The 20,491-nt window shown below is 45.4% G+C and overlaps 2 protein-coding genes across 9 annotated transcripts in view; one reads left to right on the top strand and one right to left on the bottom strand.

The window, feature by feature from the left end:
- Positions 1–39: 39 nt before the first annotated feature.
- On the top strand, positions 40–7,197 carry TTC19 (tetratricopeptide repeat domain 19). Of its 2 annotated transcripts, none has more exons than XM_067565859.1 (10): positions 40–289; positions 919–1,022; positions 1,523–1,633; positions 2,016–2,054; positions 2,277–2,333; positions 2,647–2,708; positions 3,516–3,610; positions 4,239–4,393; positions 4,738–4,900; positions 5,868–7,197. In XM_067565859.1, exons 1-10 carry the CDS (start codon positions 109–111, stop codon positions 5,999–6,001), a joined length of 1,101 nt encoding a protein of 366 aa, XP_067421960.1. In that variant the 5' UTR covers positions 40–108; the 3' UTR covers positions 6,002–7,197. The 2 variants fall into 2 exon arrangements, with proteins under 2 accessions (XP_067421960.1, XP_067421961.1); XM_067565860.1 differs by having other exon boundaries at positions 54–289; positions 4,242–4,393.
- Positions 7,198–7,453: 256 nt separating this feature from the next.
- NCOR1 (nuclear receptor corepressor 1) overlaps positions 7,454–20,491 on the bottom strand; it is a 100,205-nt gene continuing 87,167 nt past the window's right edge. For all 7 annotated transcript variants that reach the window (XM_067565852.1, XM_067565855.1, XM_067565853.1 and 4 more), the window contains 11 exons: positions 19,904–20,069; positions 19,123–19,622; positions 18,369–18,497; positions 17,266–17,423; positions 16,808–17,031; positions 16,130–16,267; positions 15,090–15,232; positions 13,464–13,517; positions 12,043–12,264; positions 11,173–11,355; positions 7,454–10,321 (listed from right to left, as the gene is read on the bottom strand). In XM_067565852.1, the coding sequence (XP_067421953.1) occupies positions 10,134–10,321; positions 11,173–11,355; positions 12,043–12,264; positions 13,464–13,517; positions 15,090–15,232; positions 16,130–16,267; positions 16,808–17,031; positions 17,266–17,423; positions 18,369–18,497; positions 19,123–19,622; positions 19,904–20,069 (2,105 nt within the window). In that variant the 3' untranslated portion in view covers positions 7,454–10,133. The remainder of the gene's footprint in view (positions 10,322–11,172; positions 11,356–12,042; positions 12,265–13,463; positions 13,518–15,089; positions 15,233–16,129; positions 16,268–16,807; positions 17,032–17,265; positions 17,424–18,368; positions 18,498–19,122; positions 19,623–19,903; positions 20,070–20,491) is intronic.

The raw sequence follows: 20,491 nt of genomic DNA, 5'->3' as shown, positions 1-20,491 counted from the left end.
GCTAGGGCCTGTCACATGACGCGGTCCCGCCGTCCCCGCCCGTGGCTGCGGGTTTCTTAAAGGGCCATTAACCACCCTCCCCTCCCCCCCCGCTCAGCTCAGCCCGGGATGCTGGCGGCGCTGCGCAGGGGGCTGCGGCTGCTGGCGGCCGCGGGGCGGCGGGGCTCTGAGGCGCGCCTGCCGGCCGGGCGACACACGGCCCAGGGCAGGCGGGGGGCCGGCTGGGGAGCGAGGCCCGGGCGGGGTCGGGGCGGGCCCAGCCCGGGGGGTGTCCTGGCCGCCCTGGCAGGTGAGAGCAACGTGCGGGGCGGGCCCGGGCTTTGCTGGGGGGGCGGGGCGTTATAGCGGGGGGGGGTTGTTGGGGGTAACGGAGAGGGCTGGGGGGCGGGTATGTGAGGGGTTTGCTGGGGGGCAGGCAGGTGGGGGGCTGGGGGCCTGGCAGACGTGGGGGCAGGCAGGTGGGGCAGGTAAGTGAGGAGGCTGTTGGGGCCGGGGGTGCCTGGTTGTCGGTGGGGGACAGAGCAGGAGGGGAGTTGGCCTGGAACGTGGGCTGGGGGCAGGGCAGGGGGGTGTGGAGGGGGCAGGCTGGGGGGGGGAGGGAAGGTGATGGGGACCGGGCACGAGAGGCATCTGTGCATGCGGGTGCAGTGGAAGGGGGGGCCGTTACAAGTAAGGGCGGGGTGGGAAGTGGCACTGGGGGAGGGGTGCACTTGCTGTTTTTGGAGCATGGCTCAGCTTCTGCTTGCTGCCATTCCCAAGCAACTGAGCTGAACCTGCCCTTTGAAGGGAGCCCCAAGCCCATGCTCCCACGGGGAGAGAATCCCCGTCCAGCAGTTCTGGGCAAGGACTGGGAAAAACTCCTTAGCTGTCATCACAGCAAGGATCCAAGTTCATCCAGTCAAATGTTTCTCCTTCCAGCTTTCTCCTTGTTCTCAAAAAACACTGAGGAAGGGGAGGAGAAAAAGGAAGAGGAGAGCGCAGGGACCGAAGACACCATTATATTCCTTCTGAAGAAAGCCAAGGTAAGCTGACAAGGCGCTAGGTTGCTATTTGTTGTATTTGCACAGCCCCGAGAGTGCTGCTCACAGGCCAGGACCCCTAACTTGTTACACACGTAGCTTTATTAAATAGGCTAACGTTAGTGAAATGAGCATGCTGGCTTGGTGTGGGCGATTCCATTGCAAGATCCTAATAGCAGGTCTTTTGTGAGATGAACTCAACACTCTCAGCCGTGCATCAGTCCAGACACTTGGATGCATGGATGGGATGAGGGAGCCCAAGTACCACCTAGCACTGAGGTATCCATAAGGGGGGCAGCGATGAACTTCTCTTCCCGAGTCATTGATCAGGGCACCCTATGGAAGTTCCTGCTGTTCTGTCTCGGCTCCTGTGAGCAGCATTCGCCCAGATGTGCTCAACTGCACAGTTACGCCCTTGCTTGGCCTGCGGGGACATTGGACTCAGCAACCTCCTGTGCTGGGGTCTCTAATCACCGTAGGCTTTCCCTTCTCGCCACTTCCAGCTGAGCATCATGAAGGGCGAGCATGAGGAAGCGGAGCGGATTCTGCACCAAGCCCTTAGACTCTCCCATCAGTCGGACAACAAGAAGGCCATCATCTACACCTATGACCTGGTAATACTTCCAGGAGAGCTGCATGCGAGACGGGGGGTCCTCACAGCCTTCCTGGATGTTGTCTAGGTGTGTCTGTCCCAAGCATGGCTCAGACCTGTTCTAGCAGCCACTGTGCTTGATACATTTATGAATGGGACTGTGTGACCTGCCTGGCTGGGATAACCGGGGCCTGGACATGAGGACCCAAGAAGTCCCTTCCAGTCTTGCGTTCCTGTTCCTTTCTCTGCCCTCCATTGCGCAGTAACTTCAGCAGATGGTAACACACTTGTTTGCTGGGGTGGAGTTGCAGCAAAAAGAGGGGAAACCTTTTTGTGCAAAGCTAGCGCACGGTCAGCAATGGCTTAGCATGTTGAAGCTTTGGCATCTCCTGCCTCTCTCCTAGATGGCAAACCTGGCGTTCCTGAGGGGTCAGCTGGACAGCGTGAGTAAAGTCTGATCACTTGAGTCTGTGAAGAGCCCAGTACTGTGTCTGAGATCTTCAGAGGGCTGCCTGCAATGTTAAGTATTATGGCCCACCGCAGGGTTACACTAAGTGATTCTGCTAAGGCAAGAAACCCAGTTTCAGGAACCGATTCCCCACCCACCTACCACCAGCTAAACCTGGGCACTGGCTCTTGAAATATACTTATCTTTCTTGTTTCAGGCAGAGAAGCTCTTCAAAGCAGCAATGAGCTTCTTGCTGGCTGGGGACATGAAGCAGGTAAGGGTCCCTGTGGGTGTGAGATCCCACAGCTGCTGTAGCATTCCTTGAGCTCCTCCACTGCCAGTGGCTTTGCACCGTTCCCTACAGCTCCTCCTAGGGGGAGGTGCAGGTACTGGAGTGGCAGTGCGTTTCCCTGCCATTCAAGCAGCATCTCCTGGAGGTAGCAGTTCATGTACACCGTGTGCAGGGCATTATCTTGGCCTAAGTGTGATGGTTTCTGAAGAAGCAGTGATTCTGCTGTAAGCCTCAGAGAGAGGAGAGGAAAGGCTGCCCCCTCTAATGGGCCTTTGGCTTCTCTCCCTCCTGACAGGATGACAATGCCATCATTGAAATGTCCCTCAAGCTAGCCAGTATCTATGCTGCTCAGAACCAGTGAGTACCGATAGGAGACTGGAGTGCAGATGATTGTTAGCTCCAATATGCTGGTGGTGATTTTGAGGCAGGCTGCTGCGGGGTTGATCTGGGGAGGAGGAGGAGGTCCTGTGCTTAGGGGAGGGATGGTTCTACTAGCTCTAGGGGAGGGTTTCCCCAACCTACAGGGTATCAAAATGGAGACCTCAAAGCGAGTGACTTTCACGAGCTTCCTGCATGTGAATAACATCCATGCCCTGCTGCTGGGACACCAGTGGGCTACAGGTGCCATGGCCCCGCTGCTCTGCATTGTGCTCTCCAGCTAGTTCCTCTGTCATGTCAGATGGAAACAGCTGCAGGGAAAGGTCCCATTGGCTGTAGAGAGAATCCAGAGAACAGCCGAATGCCTTGGGGCACGGTCTGTGTTTGTACGATTACACACGTGGTTGGTGGTGGGTGTGACAGTGCTGGAAGCTAGTGCTCGTCTGTAGTACCAGGGCAGCAGCAGGTCATGCTCCCACCCCTCCTCCCCCCCGTCCCCAGCCCACATCCTGGAGGCACTGTCCCTGTGGACATGAGGGGGAGGCTTCCTCTCCAGAGTGCTCAGAATCCTGGGCCTGTTTGCTGAGATGACCAAGAACCAGGCCCACAGTATGGGAGGGGAGAAGTGGGCCCCAGCAGGAAACAAGGTGCCCACAGGGTCTCCTTAATGTGGCTGTCTCCCAGGAATGCCCAGCAGGGGGTGGTGGTGAGCCACCGCTGCCCTGGTGGTGCGGGATGAGGTGGTTTGGCTTCCTTGAGCCCTGACCCTCCCCCTTTTCTGTGCAGACACAAGCTGGCTCTCGCTGGCTATGAGTTCTGCATCCTGACCCTGGAGGAGAAGCTGGCCCAATACAAGGACTTGCCTGAGGATGTCCTCCCAGGTAGGAAGCCCCAGGGCTCTTGCTGTTCTTGGTGCAGCTCTCCACCTCCACAGGGACCGTCCATGTGCCACTGGTGTCTCTCCTGCCTCTGACTGCCCTTTCTCCAATTCCCTCACTGGCTTCTCCTCCCCTGAGCTGCATTCAAGCCATGTCCTTCCCTTCCCAGCCTCTGCCCCTACTTACATCTGTCCTTGTTTCTTCCACCACCCTGTTACCTGTACACCAGCCGCCCTCGCTCTCCAACCTTCTCCTTCAGGCTCCCTGCATCTCCTCTTCTTCTAACTCTTCACACGGGCTCCCTCTCCTGGCCAGCGGAGCCCTCAATCTGTCGTACGGCCCCGCGGTCCCTCCATTCATCACAGCCATATCTGCTGTCGTCCCGTCGTCATCGTCGTCCCCCCCCACTCTGCATTTCCTGTTAAGTTAGGTGGACGGGGCTCTTGCATAGAGCTCCTTTCTCAGGAGTGCGAGGGTGTTGCTCTGACTGATCCTGTGACGATGCTAGGAAATGTGTTGGTAAAAATCCCCTCTGGGAGGGGATGTCTAGTGTCCGTTCCTGACCCCGCCGCATGCCCACTCCCTGAGAGAAATGGGCAGCGCTTGGACCAGTCTCTTTTCCTGCCCTCAGCAGAGGAAAGAGCCAACACGAATCTCCTGCTTGGGATGAGCCTGGACTCGTACGGTCGCTATCTCCTGGCCAACAAACAGCTGCTTGTGGCCCAACGAATGTACGAGAGGGCGCTTCAGATCTCCAGGGAGGTCCAGGGAGAGACTCATCCCCAGGTGAGGGGGGACTGATGGCTGGACTCCAGAGGAGCATTGTGGGCTCAGAAGGGCATTTGCTGGAACAGTGGGTGTGTGCTCACGCCACTGCATGGGGTCAAGGGTAAACATGCACTAGTGCCCAGGCAGGCGAGGAGTGAGCTAATCTGTCCTGCTCTGCCAGCGCTGCTACCCTCTGCTGCCGGGGGAAACCTGCTGCACTGACCCCTTCACTTAGCCGGGGCAGGCTAAGTCGGATATTCAGTCTTCCATAGTTGCAGGTCAAGCCAGGGCCCTGTATTTTCACTGCTAGCGGCTGAGTTCTAAAAGCCCCAGCTCTGACTTCCTCTCCTGTCCTGGTGCAGACTGTGGTGCTGATGAATGACTTGGCAACTGTGCTGGATGCCCAGGGGCTCTATGACGATGCATATACACATGGGAAGAGGGCCTGTGAATTGGCAAAGCAGACAGAGCACCCCGAGGAGCACCTGGTGCTGAATAACCTGGCAGGAATTCTGATGCACAAAGGTGAGCATTGACACCCAGGAAAGGGGACTGCTTTGCTTAGACCTGTCCTGGCTGCATTAAGGGGGTGAGGAGGCCTGTGCTGGCCACGAAGGGGGCCAGGGACCCGGCCCTGCTGTAGCACTGCTTTCCTTCCCCCTCAGTACAGCAGCCCTTGGGCAAGGTTTTATGCTGCCATCAAAGCTTAACCTGTCCCGGTGAAGATGTCTGGGCTCAGTGACTGCAGGGCTGGGGGTGGGGTTAGTGTCCTGGAGGCAGGTGACTTTAACTTGAGGGGTTGAATTCTTACCCCCCAGTCCTTGCCAGCAACTAGTTGCTTCACTTCCCTCCCTCCCTCCCCCCCGCCACTACAGCACATGCCCACTAATTGCCTGGGAATAGTGTTCAGTTCTGTGGCAGCACCAGCAGCCCTTCCCTGAGCAGGGGCAGCGGTTGGGGTAGGCTGGCTGTAGCTATCGCTTGATGCCGCTCACAGTTGGTTCTGTGTGAAGAGACTGTCAGCCCCCATAGAGCAAGACTGGGCTCTACCCTGACATTCTGGAGCCCAGACACGGCCCCTGCCCTGCACACAAGGGGAGTGGATATGACTAGCGAAGCAGGAAAAGCTGGTAGGTCTTACCGCTGTGGTACAGGAGGCAACGCTGCTGTATCTTTGGGTTCTGGGCTGGCAGGAGTGGAGCGGATTCTCCCCACCTCCTTTGTCCTCAGATCCTGCCTGGGGCAGCGAGGTGAGGTGCTGCTGGTTCCTGTGACAGCTGCTCATACAGAGGGAGAAGGGAATGGGACAGACCTGCCACTATTTTCTAGACAGAAAATTCTCTTCTGACCACAAACTAAAGCCAGGTCCTCCCTGGTTTGTGACGGACGGTTCCCAGCAGTTCTTTGTTTGTAATCCCTCAGCACAGGATAAGGTGTGGGGTTGGGTGTAACTTAATCTGATGCTCACCTGGTCTTCCTCCACTGAATGCAGAAGATTTTCTGCAAGCAAAACAGATGTACAAAGAAGCCCTGAAACAGGCAGAGCTGAAAGGAGACACGGCCTCGATTCAGCACATCCGGGAGGAACTCGCCGAGCTAGCCAGGAGGAGGAAGCACTCCAACTGAAAATGGGATGGAGGCTTGGAGCATCTTGGACTGACTGAACTGCTGCAGGCAAGGTGGTGGATTGCACAAAGCACAGGAAGGCTGGGACGTGTGGTGCTATTTCCAGTGGGAACTAAAACGGCTAATTGCGGATTCAGTCCTGAATAAGCACAAGGGGGGGTGGAAGTGAGGTACTGCTCTGGCCTGGCTTGGACCCTCAAAATAAAGCTTTGATGTAATTGCTGAAGACTTGCTAGTCCCTCACCACTGTGCATGTCTGGAAATTGACCTGTGCTTGAGTTACCCAGTTTAATTGTGCTGTGCTTTATCTGAGGGCCTGTGGGAAGTGGGATTCACCTCTGAGTATTGGCCAGTGCTCAGAAGTGTAGTGCCCTTTCAAAATTACAGCAGGCCAGTGAGGGAGCTCCTGCTGAATGCCTCAGCTAAAACAGCAGAATGATCACAAGTGCTTTCTCACTTCCCTTCACCCTGCTGGAGCAGTGGTAGTGCCCAGCACAGCACTGCCGAGCCATTTACATGAAAGGAAGGAGGGCAGAAGATGGTAAAAAGCAGTTTCATTTTGCTTTTAAGGGAGAATGGATAGAACTGTTTTGGGGGTGCTGGAACCTGTATGGTGTCTGCCCTTCTCCTGGCCATGTGAGCATTAGGAAGAACTGCAGGGAGGTCTAGACAAACGGACCCTGTTGCAGGACCCGATGAAGAGATGTCAGGACTGTTTTCTGCAGGCTTAACTCATTCTCTCCTCTCTCCTCCTCCAGCCCCCCTGAAAGGGTTTAAAAAACAAAACCCGCAAGTTGTGGAACACAAACACCCCTTCTGCCACCATCACGTTATTCAGTGGGCTTGTCCCTTTCTTTTGTCTACAGCCAGGGGACTGGACTAGTCCTGCGATGCTGATTGTAAGGCCTGTGAGCCAGGAACTCTCCCGCTGGGTGCACAGGACCTAGGTGACTAGGATCCATTCACTGTAGGCCTCTAGGCACCACAAATCATGTTTTGGATTGCCATAACCAGCTGTTTGTTCCCCTGTGGGAAATGGAAATGAGCCCTTCCCCAGGGTGAGGCACTCACTCTACTGATCCAGAGGCCCTATGTACCTTTGTGATGGCACCTTCCCAAAATGTCTATCTCCTCTAGAGCACAGCTAGAAAGTATCCACGAATTCACACTGGGTGAGGGAGTGTTTTTTGCTCGTTTGTTCAGAAATAAGATATTACCTGGACTCCTCTGCAAAGAGCTCTTAGTCTAGTGGTATTAGGAGAGGCTACTGGCCTTGCAGTACCCTAGGAGGGGGCTTCAACTAGTGCGCTAGAGGGGTGTGCCTGCCCTTTTCACCCACAGGGCTTGATGCTGCAAAACACAAGGGAGACAGCGAAGGAAATGGAGAACTGATCCCCTTTATTGATTGGTCTGAATGCAGAAGTCATTGTCTACTGAAGACATTGTGTGAAAAAAATTGAATTGTAGCATGACGCATGGGTTTTTCAAGTCTTAAATGTTTTCATATCAGAATCACTGACCATACCAAGATGAAAACATTGTGAAAGCACTGATCAGAAATCCACAGTTAATGTGTAGTAAACTCTTTGTAAACAATGATTTGCAGACACCTTCCTGTTTGAAACAGGCCGATGTAATTCCCTATTCAAAGGCTACTGGAATTTTAACTCACTTTAGGCTCTGGGTGGTAGTATAAAAAAATTAAAACCGAAGGAACAAACTTGAGAAAAAGCTTCCCCATAACAAACTCGAGGGGCTGTGCAAATGCTTCTCTGCCTCTGAGGGTTATTCCTCAACAGAGGCTGTTTGACTGTCCTCCCTCAGTTAGGATAGCTGGCAGCAGCACAGTGAATACACATTTCCCTCATTTGTCAATTATGCTGAAGAAGGGCTGTTCATACAGTAGTTAAGCACAGGCTTTGCACATACAAGCCTCTATTTCAAACATACAGAGGTTCTGTTACACTGAGGACAGGAAGAAAGAAGAACGTGGGACTAGAACTCTTTCATTTTACCAACTTTAAATTCACTAGAAGGGGTGACCAACTTATCTTGCAGGACACAGCTATGAATTCAGAAAATAAAGGAGAGTTAAAAGCAGGGGGCTAGGCCCTCTAAACCGAGTTGTTCACTTTACACCTGACGTACTGCAGGGTTTTCACACTCAGGCATACTAAAGATTAACGCTTCCAACTGATTGTACCTGTGCAGGGTACAGTAAAGCAATTCCACAACACTTCCAGCTCAGCAAGTTTCCAAGCTAGGATTGCACACAACGAGCAAGGACTCTACCAGCCCTACAGTTGGGACAACTTGGTGCTCTTCAGTAAAGGCCAGCATACTTTTAAAAAAGATTTACAGCACAAGAGGTTCTGTACCTCTTCCCATTTGTTAACTACAGGTAAAGGGCACCACAGTCCTGCTATAAAACATAGCACCTGCATGGATTCCTAGTTGAAATGAATTTTTATACCTTCCAGGCATAAGGAATTGCAAATATTCATCTAAATTGAAACCTTTTTCAATAGGCTGAAAGGTAGTGTTAAGTGGGACACCCTCCCTCCTGAGACAAATGCTGCATAATCTTGTTTTTAATCGCTGCTGAGACGCATGCTATTTAAATGTTTCATTTAATCTTTAAGACACTGCCATCCACCCATGCAGTAGTGTTCTCTCCATATCAATATTTGTCTCTAGCCCAGAGCACTTAAACTCACTGTCCTGGGGCCACTGCAACCATATAAAAGTAACACGTGGCAAACAGATTCCAACTGACCCACAGTGGCAGCACTAATCAGATGCATGTATACATATACTACAAGTCTATCACTACGGTAGAGGCCTCCATGCCAGCAGGCTCTGATAGAATAATGATTAAAAAGACCCTCTTCTAGTACATAAGCAATTTTTTCAAAGAGAATATTTCTCAATCAAGTAAAGTTGAGGGGTGGTTCAAGATAAAAAAAAATTAGGTTTCCATGCAAGTCCTTTTTCTTACTGGATTGGGTTTTAAAATACATGTTAAAAGACATTTCAAAATTACAATAAGTGAGCAATAATCATAGTATCTATTTCAAATAGGCTCTTGCTAGAGCCCAGAAAGTTGACTCATGTTCCTTCATTACAAAGCTCAGAAGTATATATATTTTTATACTAGAACAGTGATATATTTTTCTTGATGAACTTAACCCACCCAGAGCCTTTGTTCAGATAAGCAATCTGCTGTGATTTTTATATATCTATCTGGTAGTAAAATTTGTTTAAAATAGTAGCCTTTTTCAGCTGCATACAATGCAGAAACAGAAAACGTTAAAATAGTCTTTTGGGGCACAGTTAAATTACCAGTGTGCATAACAGTGAGGTACGCCTCCAGAAGCTGCTTGGTTGGTTTTTTTGTTTTCTTTTTTTTAAACTGAACCATAACATACCCATGCAATAATATTTCTGCAGTGTTGCTAAATAAAGCTGACTGCACTGAAAATGTACAATGTGGCAGAAATTTAAAAATCAAAGAAATAGATCATCTTACCCCAGCAGATCAGACTATGTTAATGTACAGAATTTGTTTAGGGGTCAGTCTTAAAAAAAATCAACATTTTCACAAGAGCTTGAACACCACTGTGTCTAGGGAAAAATTAGATTAAAGCACACCCCCAGGAAGAGGTGGCATTGCATGAATGGGCAATGATGCTATGTCGGTTGGGAGAGCAAGGTATGAAGAGTACTCTACACTTGAGAAAATGCTTTAAAAAAATTACAAAATGACCCCAAGGTTTATGCAATGATTTGAACATAAGTACACCAGAGACTATAGCAAGAGAAAAAACACTGCAAAAAGTACTCTCTATTTACAGAAGAATGATTTAAAGACATTATGGTTTTCTTTACAAACAGATGTAGAACAGGAATAGTCCACTTTTTAAAAAGTCTTTACATATTTAGTATGTCAACCCTTCTCAATGACAATCCTCCTACACGTGGTCTGTGCAGAAGGCATCTTTTCAATTTACTCTCCAAATAGTTCCCCATCATTTCTCCATGTGTGGCCCTTGCTCTCTTGGAAAGTCTTTTTGGGCACAAGTCAAAAATAGGGTTTTTTTAAACCCACAAATAAAAAACCCCTCTGCATAGTTCAGTCATCGCTGTCAGAAAGGGTTTCATATTGTGATGACAGCAGTGGTGCAGGCTCTCGCTCCCATATCCTGTTCTGTTGGTGGGCAGCGGCTTGGCTCATGGATGGCGGGGCACATGCAATGGACGTTGGCGGTGTACTGCTGAGCATCCGCATCGTTAAGGGGTTGTAAGGAAACTGAGTTGATCCTAAGTCAAAAAAGTTTAACTCAAGTAAGACGGGCATCACTCCAACCAGATCTTCAAGACAACTTTGTTTTCACTACATGAACAGACATCTGACTGATCACAGGTCAACAGTGGCGTTTTCCACCAAGATTCCAGAACCTAATCATTTTAACACCAAACCCCTGAGAAAGGGAAAGTTAAATTTACTCCCTAAAATTCCCACTTGTTTATAACAGCCAAGATCACATGCACCTTGTTTACAGGGAGGCCAACCCTTGATTGCTGTCATCTTAGTTTACATGTGAAGCTTTAATTCAGAACATTGCAGAAAACAAAGCAAGTCATTCACCACATTTCTTTGGCATACAAACCTCATAATATTGGTTTTATAATACATGGGGGTTTCAGTTTAGGGATTACAGTGATCCTTCAAGCTCTGTGGATCAAAAATTTTCCAAAAGCTGTTTTCCACAGGTGCTTCTGACTGTGCAATGAAGAGTTGGCTGCAAGGATCAGATAGGAAGTAATTTTTTCTGTTTTCCGAGTTAAGAAATACTTTCACTCAGCTCAGGCACCTCAGCTGCTGGTAAAGAATATTACAATTTTTGAGAGGACTAATTAAACCAGTTGTGGCACGAATGACCTACTTTGGTGTTAAAATGCCTGGTAGAACACTCCCTTCTTTTGTAAAGAGGTGGTTTGTTACTCTGCACATACCTGATTCAAAAAGATCACCTCATTTAATGGATCTGGATGCTGTGATGATTTGGCCCATTCCCTTAAAATGGGTCTGTCCACATCTAACACCTTACCATAGGATTCCAATTCTAGTTCCTTTATTTTTAAGAAGTATTTCTGGCAACATTTCTCACCTGTTGAAGAAGGCCTGTCTTCCCAGGCCCACACTGGAGTCTGCCTGTGGTAATCTCCTTCTGAATGTACAGATGAGACAGAGGAAGGTCTCTCAGTTCCTAAGTATCCCTGCCCAGGAATAGGAGATTTAGACTTCCTACTGTTTGACTTGCCAATTAACTTCTGTTTGCCAAGTCCCCCTCCTGAAAAAGGAAGCCACAGTAAAAAGATTACTTTCTTTTTTAAAAGAAGTTACACATTACAATTTAGACTCAATAATATACTTAGAAAACCAAAATGCCATATAGGAGACTTGTGTAAAGAGATTCGTTACTGCAAATCAAATCTGGATTTCTTCACTTGGAGAGTTATCTTTAACCCTCTGGTGGTAGCAGTCTGAAGTTTCTGTTTGCTGCTCATGCACCATTGCTGGGAAATCCCCAGTCCTATCACCAAAGGGTTAATTCTTCAGTGGAGAATTCCCTTTGAAGAGACAGGTTACTTTCATCTTTTGCTAGCTACAGTTACCATGCATTAGTCAGCCATTTTGCAAAGGTTTTGGTACACTCTTCAGAGGTGCTGTTCCAGGTATGAATCTTTCTATACCACAATACTATGCAGGTGCACTGCTCTCATTCCATCCGTGCCTATCATAGCCTCCATGTTTTCAGAAAAGGAACAAGACACTCTGGAGGTACCAGCACTGCTTCTTGGACTGAAGGGGACATTGCTGAGGAACAAAGCACTCGTCCTGACCCAAGGGGTGAACACGTTACCTCTATAGCACTGCCAGGGAGCATGGATTCTCACTTTTCATTTCAATTACACCCCACAATTACTACCCATCTCAAGGCCTTGCAATTCTGAGGAGTTGTAAGATGATTGCTCACCTGAATTGGGCGATGGATTAGCTTCCTCTCTACGGGCCTCGCTATTAGCTGATACTGCGGGGTTGGAACTACCAGGTGCTATCCCCATAGACTGTGACATTACAACTCCATGATCCTCCCCTTTGTCATCGAAGTTGCCCATCAATGCCTTCCTAATAATGTCTTCCAGACCCAGATTACTGGCAGGATCTGCAAAGGAATGACCCCTAGAACTGACTGCACCTGGGAGAAGAAGAAATTGTGAGGGGAAGGGTGGGAGGGGAGGACAAAATACACCTCAAAAGAATTATAACAAAGAGACAAGGGAGACGATTTTAAAAGGACAGAGGAAGAAAGATGGAAAAAAAAAAAAAGATGAGCAGTTTATGCAAAGCTACATGCACCAAGCACTCACAATGGCTACAATTTAGACATGCCAGCACCAAACATTAAAAAGCCATGTCAATTATGTCAGACTCTTGTTTGCATGAGGATAAGATACTTACATGTGTATTAAAAACTAAGAGCAAAAGAAGTTAAGGATGCCAGTTCAGACAGAATATTAATCAAAACCGACAACTATTAAAATACGTTGGTTATAAAAGGAGAAGATCCAGAAAGCAGGACTTCTCTCACAACATACAAACTCTATGTTGGGACAATATTTTGCAAGTTAAATACTAAATATATAACTCTGGGCAAATATTGATCTTCACAACCGCTCTCCCTCATCAAGGGAAATCAATATTGTCCTCATTTTAAAGATGGGGAAACGGAGGCAGAGTGGAAAAGTGACTTGTCCAAAGTCAGAGAGGGAGTTTGTGGCACAGGTAGAATTACAAATTAGCTTCCAATTTGAAGTTGGATTCTCTAGCCCCTATTGCCTCTATCAATGGCAAGTTATGAACTATGCAGTGATTGGACAGGAGAATGGAAGTATTTAATAGTGACTAATGATAAGAAGTACTTTAGGACAATTTCTTAACTGATGTGAAGTTATCCAGAGAACTTCATGTAAATGCAGCAAATACTTTATCAATAGCTCAGTTTCTTCTTTCTACTTAAAGTTTATGATCATTCAGAATACAAAATTAGCTATGAACTGTTTTAATGGTGAATTTTGTTGCAAGTGTTCACAATTCTCATTAAATGAGGCACTAAAGAAAAGGTGGTAGTGTAATTATGACATCAGTACAAGAAAATTACAAGCCAAACTCCAGTACAAATTAAATTTCTGCCTCAAATTACACTTTAGACATTTACTCAAATTCCCTTGTACATTGATTTTGCTTTTCCCAGCGTACCGAAACAGGAATTTCCACATTTAGGACTTTATTGGTGTAATTCTGTATTTGTTTTCTTATTTCAGTTTCCCAATGCACCTATTATAAAGTATTACAGGCTGCAAATTGTGTTACAAGATACGTTTCAGGAAGATTTACCTGAGGTAGTGACTGCTGGCAAATTAAATATTTCAGTTCCTGGCTGAGCAGTTGCTGTAATTAAAACACAACATTTAGATGATTGGTGAGTACTACAAATATTCTAATGTGTATTTGAAAAGCCTTTTCTTGTTAATCTGCAACTTTCTCTGCTTTAACTGGTTTTTAGTGCTGTGAACGTGCATCATAGGTTGCTCAGTAAAGCAAAGCTATGTGTAAAGGATCAGCTTTAATGTTGGTCCCTAAATTGTGTCTGAGGCTGTATTTGTTATCTTTGGCTTTAAAATACTCCTTCAGACACCAGACTGACTTTTGAAGATTTTCCGGGTCTCCGAGGTCTTTAAAATGCTTTAAAAAAAAAAAGCTGCTGTGTTTATTTCCCAGTTGAACATACATTTTGGTGAACATATTATATGGATTTTGGTACCATATATGTATTTACTTAAGACAATTTACAGCTACTTTGAAGTGGCTGCAAACATTAATTCAAATTACTGGATTTATATGACAAACATTATGTAATGTCTTTAATAATCTGAGATTGCAGATTATTGACCTGATACAGACATGAAGCAAACAGATAATCAGCTAATAACGGTGGTGGATAGTATATCTGCATGCTAAAAAGTCCCTCTAGAGCAAAGTTTAGCTGAAACCTTTTAGTGCAACACAGCAGGATCTACCACACATACGCAGCAAGGGCCATTAAAAGACAATGGAAATGTTTCCCACACTTATTTATACATTCCCTGTACTTACAATGTTCTCATAGAATGAGACAACATGGTCTTAGCATATGTCTAATAACACAAATAATGCCAGTGTCACTGAACCCACTTATGTATGGCAAGGGCACCCAAATCCACAGCCCTTCTCCCCAGTTCTAAAAAGAACAACATTTAGAAGATATTCCAAAACAATGAGGTAGAATTCTGTGAAATAAACATTATCTTCTTGCTCATTGCAAGCATATTCCACTTTCAGCAAAGAGATGGGCTCTAACCACTAGCATTAAAAGGTGAGAAGCCAAATTAAATTCTTGTTACTGCTAACTGAAATCCCCATTTTGCTGCAACAAGTTTATTCAGGAAAGTCCAACATAATGCTAGTAATGTCACCATGTAGATATCTGCTTCCCAAACTATATGCAATTTATTTGTGGTTTAGAGGTTGCCGTGCTGACCCCCATAATTACAATATTCAACAACAACAACGAGCCCTTGAAGCCCCTCCAGTAGCATGACACCTCCCCAGTAGAAAACATGCAAGCAAGCTTATGTTTACGTATCTTATACATCAAATGGAAAACCCAATAGATCATACGTGGGATAGGAGTGCAGATTTTCACCCAACATTTTGTGGCTCCAAAATAAAATGCTTGCCCTTAGTTTATAGAAGTTGTTTCCCTCTCTCAAACCAAATACTAACCTTGTAATTGTAAAATAAACTCCTACGTACAAAAGCAAAACATATGGCAAAACTTCAAAGTATTCAGTAGTAATTTTTTTAATGTACTTTTTATATTATTTAATATTATTTGAAACAAGACTGGGTTAGGCTTTGCATTACTGCCATCCAAGAACACTCTACATTGGAAAACACAATGAAAAAGTGAATCCCACTTACCCATGTCAGAGTCACCTCCACCAGAGGAGTTCAACTTACGAAATATCTCCTGTTTCTTGGATTTCACCATTGGCGAGGTGTTTTCAAGTTTGGTAAAAAATGACGGCAGGTAACTTATACTCCCCGGAGAGCGAGAGTCAGTCCTGTTGAGGCCAACATGTGTCAAAGAGGAACTATACATCAACATGCATTGGTTAAAAACCTTTCCATCACTTCTAAACTCTGGCATGCATTTACACCATGGAGCCCAAATTCAACATGTTTTATAACCCCCATCAGCAACTTTAATACAGAATACCTATACACCCCATAGATCTACACTCAACTATTCCCCTATTCTACTCAACTTAACTATTGTCTCCATTATCTTACTGATACTCAAACTTTGCCAAGTGAGTGCCAGACTAACCACTTGCCAAGAGCATAATCACTACCACCAACCTCAGTGCATTTCATCTGTAGATCTTAAAGCAATTGACAATGGAGGTAAGTATTAATATTTCTATTCTACAATAAGGGAATATGAAGCACTCTGTGGTTAAATGATCACCCAAGGTCAGTGCCAGAGTCGGGAACAGAACCCAAGACTCCTGGTCTTGGTCTCCTGACTCTTGCCCTAGCACTAAACTATGTTGCCTCCGAAAGTTAAGAAGATATTCAACTTTGCAACAATTTTCACTCTGGGGGCCTAAACCACTTGATTCTTTTTTTAAAAACACATTGGTTGCAATGAGAAACTTAAAGACTGTATTATGGAAGATAGTTTGCACATATGGAGTCTTTCACCCATGCCTCTCATGGTGCTTTACATACAGTGAATTTCAACATATCTGGGAAGTGGGTAGGTACACACCCATCTGCAGACAAGGTAAACCAAGAGTGGCTAAGCACAGAATCAGAATCAGGAACAGAATTTAGGAGTCGACTCCTACCCACTACTTTTGCCATTAGACAATACTGCCTCACTTCAGAGATCAGAGCTGCTGCTCACCTCACAGAGATCCAGGATAAGATATATGCAGTTCAGTTTTTAAACATACCTCTGTTCAACAGGCTCAGTTCTTTGGGAAAGCAATATAATATTGTCTTGTTTCTCATGTACAACTGGGATCTGAGGCGGTGAGATTGGCTCATAGGGTTCTGAAGAGACATGACTTCTCTCTGGGGACTTCCCAGGTCTAAGTTTATAAAACAAAAGAGAAAGGTACTTTTCACATGTGTAATAAGCACAGTTAAAAACAAAACTACAGTAATCAATGATTAAGTCTATATTGCTTATATATCATTTAAGTCTATTAAAAGCTTTGGTATCCTTTGGGATGAAAGATGTTACAGAAACACAAGTCTTTAGATTATCCCCATAATGATTAATTTCTATGATGAGCTCTATGTGTTTACGTCTCTTCCTTCCCTCAAAGCTTGGCGATCAAGCGCAGGTAAATCTAGCAAAAATGTGGAGATGGCTATAATCTACAATGCAGCACCAGTCAGTATTTATCATTTTGCTTACTACACTTTTGGAAAGTTAAGCCACATGGTTCCTTCTATTTGTTGAAGAAAGTAGGTGAAAAATGTAAGTTGCCTTGAGACATCTGAGAAAGGCTGAAGGATAAACCTACTTCAAATCAATTAAGCCTAATCCACTGTTAACTTTTATTGGCTACTTATACAGGCACTGGTTGAATTTATAAGTCAAACTGAAAAAGCCACCACTTCACCTTGCCCTGGATTTGTCAGAAAGATTTTCAGGAGACACTCTGGCACTTGGCCGTTGATGATGAACAGACTGTGACTGTGACTCGGGGCTGTAGCGATTTGAAGCCTTTGCCCGAGTAGGGGTAGTAGCTGAAGCAGGAGCAGAGTTCTGGAATGTACTAGTTGGAGGCTGTAGGGATGCCTGTGAGGCCGCTTGATTTCTAGCGAAGTCTTGTGTAATAATTTGCTGGTTGGGGGGCAAAAAAAAAAAAAAAAGGCTGGTCAAAAGTTTGGCCTGCATTATCTCATTTTAGGAACAAATGCAATTGGCATCACATGCACCGAACACAGTCACGCAATTGTGTAAAATGTCAGGTTTCACTATCAATGCTGTAACTTACTACAGCTGTCATAAAAAAGCATTTCTATGTTTTGAAAATATAAATCAATCCCATCAAAGTTATTTGCAAAAGTAACCTACACAGATATGGTCAGCAAGCGTGATCAGACGATGGGTCCTGGGCACATGTCCAATCCCTTCTGCCTGAGAGGAAGGCGGTGGAGGCTGCTGTGGAGAAGGAGATTCCTGTTGTGTCCTATAGCGGTGAACTGGACCTTCATACTGCCTGTTGGGATCATCTAGTTTCCAAATAAAAGGAGCATGTCACTCTAATAAGACATTACTGAATTTTAAACTTTTGAGAGTTTTTTGAATATTTATAAGGAGATATATGAAACATTTCTGCATGAGATTTCACATCGCTTGTCTAACACAGCTTTCTTTCCTTAGTATTTAGACTCTGACTCAAACAGACAACAGAAAGTTAAGTACTAGCCTACAATAGCACTGCACCCAGAAGTTTGGACTGAGTTAATTTCATGGTACTTTGACAGCGAATTGAATGACAATTCACACATCAATATCTTTCACTGAAATATGTTTGCACTGACAACCAATACACTGATCATTTAAGTACTTTTTATAACCCAACAGAAGCATTTTCTCTATTAATTCTAAATCAGAGCATATTACAATAAAACCAGCACAGCCTAGTACTAGCTTTTTTCATTTGCAAACTCCTAAAAATTTCAAATGGAGATTCCTTTGGAAATCTTACACACAGTCTGCAGACACTTACAGGTCTGTGGACCACAGGTTGAAAACCACTGATCTAATGAATTAAGCATGGGTCTAGAAAGCAAGAATTCTCAAATTCTAATTCTGGCTCTGTCACAGACTAGTTGTAGGGTCTGATCAAGTCAACCTATTTCCCTCATTTTCTCTGTATGCAAAATGCAAATAATGCACCCAACCTACCTCATAGGCGTAATAAGATAGGATTGATGGGTGCCAAGTATCATTATTGCATTTTCAATACCTTTAATCAAATTTCCCACTTTCCAAAGATCACAGTAAGCATGTGCTCTAAGCTTCTGAAGATTCAAGGGTGCTTTAAGTTGCAACTTAAAGACTGCTCATGTACTTCAAATACATAAGTGTATGAATTCATAGCAACTGTTCAAAAGGGAATATATATTTCAGATACTTGGACATAATTTTTGTCTTTACAAAGGAACACTTACTTTCTGCCTGGCTTGGTTTGGGTGCCTCTTGTTGATAGGATTGCAGTTTTTCTTGGGGAGTTACAGGTGAATTTGCAGGACTAATCACCTCAATGGCATCTCCAGGTGCTTCATATCGGTGGGAGGATACTACAAGTTCAAACGGCAGAGATGTTTTTAAATAAAATGCAAATTTGTGTAAGTATGAAACCTTTTATAACAGCAGTTAGTATTAGGAGTCAATAAATGTTGCCAACATTCTAATATGGGGAATCTACTTTATTTTTATGATGGAGGCAAATCTATTAGAGCATTTAAATAAGCATTTTCTCCTCATTTTCATAATGCATTTACTATAACAAATGGAAAGCTATTATTTTTAAGGAGTATCTTATGAGCTGTAGTGTGGTTGGTTGTTTGGGACTCAAGATAACCATTCCCTTCTCCGTCTAAGACTTCCACAGGCATATACTCTGAATGTTGATTATACTGGTGATCATGAGTTTTGTACTGAGCATCACAAGATTCTTAGGGAAATCCTGTATTTGGCTGTGAAGTGCTATGCATAGCTACCAGCATTGTATAGGTGCATATCGTTTTATTTCACATCAAGTAACTGTTAATTATATAAAAGGGAAGTCAGTACAGGGCCTGCACTGTATTAGTAACAGGATAAACCAAATCCATTTAGCTGTGCCATCTCCTTAAAGGCCAATGTCACAAGTGAAATTAAAAAGAGCATGAGGGGTTAGCAAAGAAGAGTGAATACACGTACAACTGCTTGAGGAATCTGAACTCTGGGAGCCCCGATCCCGTGCATCCTTGTCCGAAGCAATCTGCCGAGTGATGATCACATCTATGAAGTTAGCAGCAGTAATGGTGGTCTTCCCACGAGTCCTTAATTCTTCCTCGTACCGGGATTTAGGAGGAGGCCCTTTGTCTTTACCAGCCTCTGAATAAACTACTGATGAAGATGGACCCTGGGACTTGCCACTGGAAAAAGCTGCCGACGTGTACGGGCACTGAACAGACCTCTTTTCTGCTTCCAGTGTTTTCTGCTCCATCTGTTGCTGCTGTTCACTAACTACTGCTGACCTGCGCCCCATGTTCTCTTCTATTCTGGTTCCTTCATGCTTGTTTTCTTTTGCTTTGACAACTTCCATCTGAGGAGCAGAGGCTGCAGCATCAACCAATGCAGCTAGGGCATCAGCAGCAGTGTTGTAACGGGAAGCCGGCAACCCTTGATTTATAGAGGGGGCTCCAGGCGTGAGCTGCCTGTTCACAAATATCAAAAATCACTTGTATTAAATCATATGAGAGCAATTCAATTATTGCAGCTGGCTCTTCCAGGCTTCCCACAAAGTACTGCTTTTATGATGCTAACTTCTATCCAGTAAGTCTGGACAGAATTGCATGCACTTTATCATTTTCCATTGCCCAAGGAGCCAGTAGACGGTAACATTTGGTCTCTACTAGTTCTCATGCACAGTAAATATATTCAGTAATGAGATCAATCCCAGAACAGATTTCTTTGTAAAGGAGTTTAGGAAACGTACATGATGCGTAGCTGAGCAGCAGGATCCAGAGGTGTAATTACGCTTGTCCCATTGGTCCCTTGGAAAATACTGGGCCTTTGCTGCAGCATGTTCTCTTGGGTTCTAACAGAAGGAGAAGGTGAGCGAACGTATCCATGACTGCCAGGTCTACCAGGCTGCTCTGTGCCTTAAGTACGTGGAGAAGGGGGTAAGGGGGGGAAAGAAGACATACAGCCTGTTACAATGTGTAATAAGTGTCTATATAACAATGCACAACCAAGTATCATAATGCTATTGCCTGCTCCACACACTTTTTCATGTGTCTATGCCCGCGTCAGCATTACATATGGTCTCAGTATCTTTCTAAAGAACAGCATCTTCCAGTCTACATTGCACTGAGTGAAATGCCAATTGTGACAGAGACTGCTTCGGCTGATTCCATCCTCCGGATTCTGCATCATTACGATTGAACAAAGATCAAAAGAACATACTACCTACCTCTGTCAACTACAGCAAAACCTCCACACCTTAGGAATCACCCATATAGATCATGCTAACAAGAGGTGACACAGCACTGGTTTTTGGTTTTTAGAAGTCAAAACAAAAGTG

Source organism: Emydura macquarii, unplaced genomic scaffold, assembly GCF_026122565.2.
Source record: "Emydura macquarii macquarii isolate MOO-44397 ecotype Brisbane River unplaced genomic scaffold, CSIRO-AGI_Emac_v2 contig_2699, whole genome shotgun sequence".
Lineage (NCBI taxonomy): Eukaryota > Metazoa > Chordata > Testudines > Chelidae > Emydura > Emydura macquarii.
This window is presented reverse-complemented; position numbering and strand designations above follow the sequence as displayed.

Bases quoted from the DNA above. Each gene is read 5' to 3' on its own strand.
- TTC19 (XM_067565859.1), top strand. From the start codon at position 109: ATGCTGGCGGCGCTGCGCAGGGGGCTGCGGCTGCTGGCGGCCGCGGGG. The intron at 1,023-1,522 runs GTAAGCTGACAA...CGCCACTTCCAG, and splicing joins TCCTTCTGAAGAAAGCCAAG to CTGAGCATCATGAAGGGCGA. The intron at 4,901-5,867 runs GTGAGCATTGAC...CACTGAATGCAG, and splicing joins AGGAATTCTGATGCACAAAG to AAGATTTTCTGCAAGCAAAA.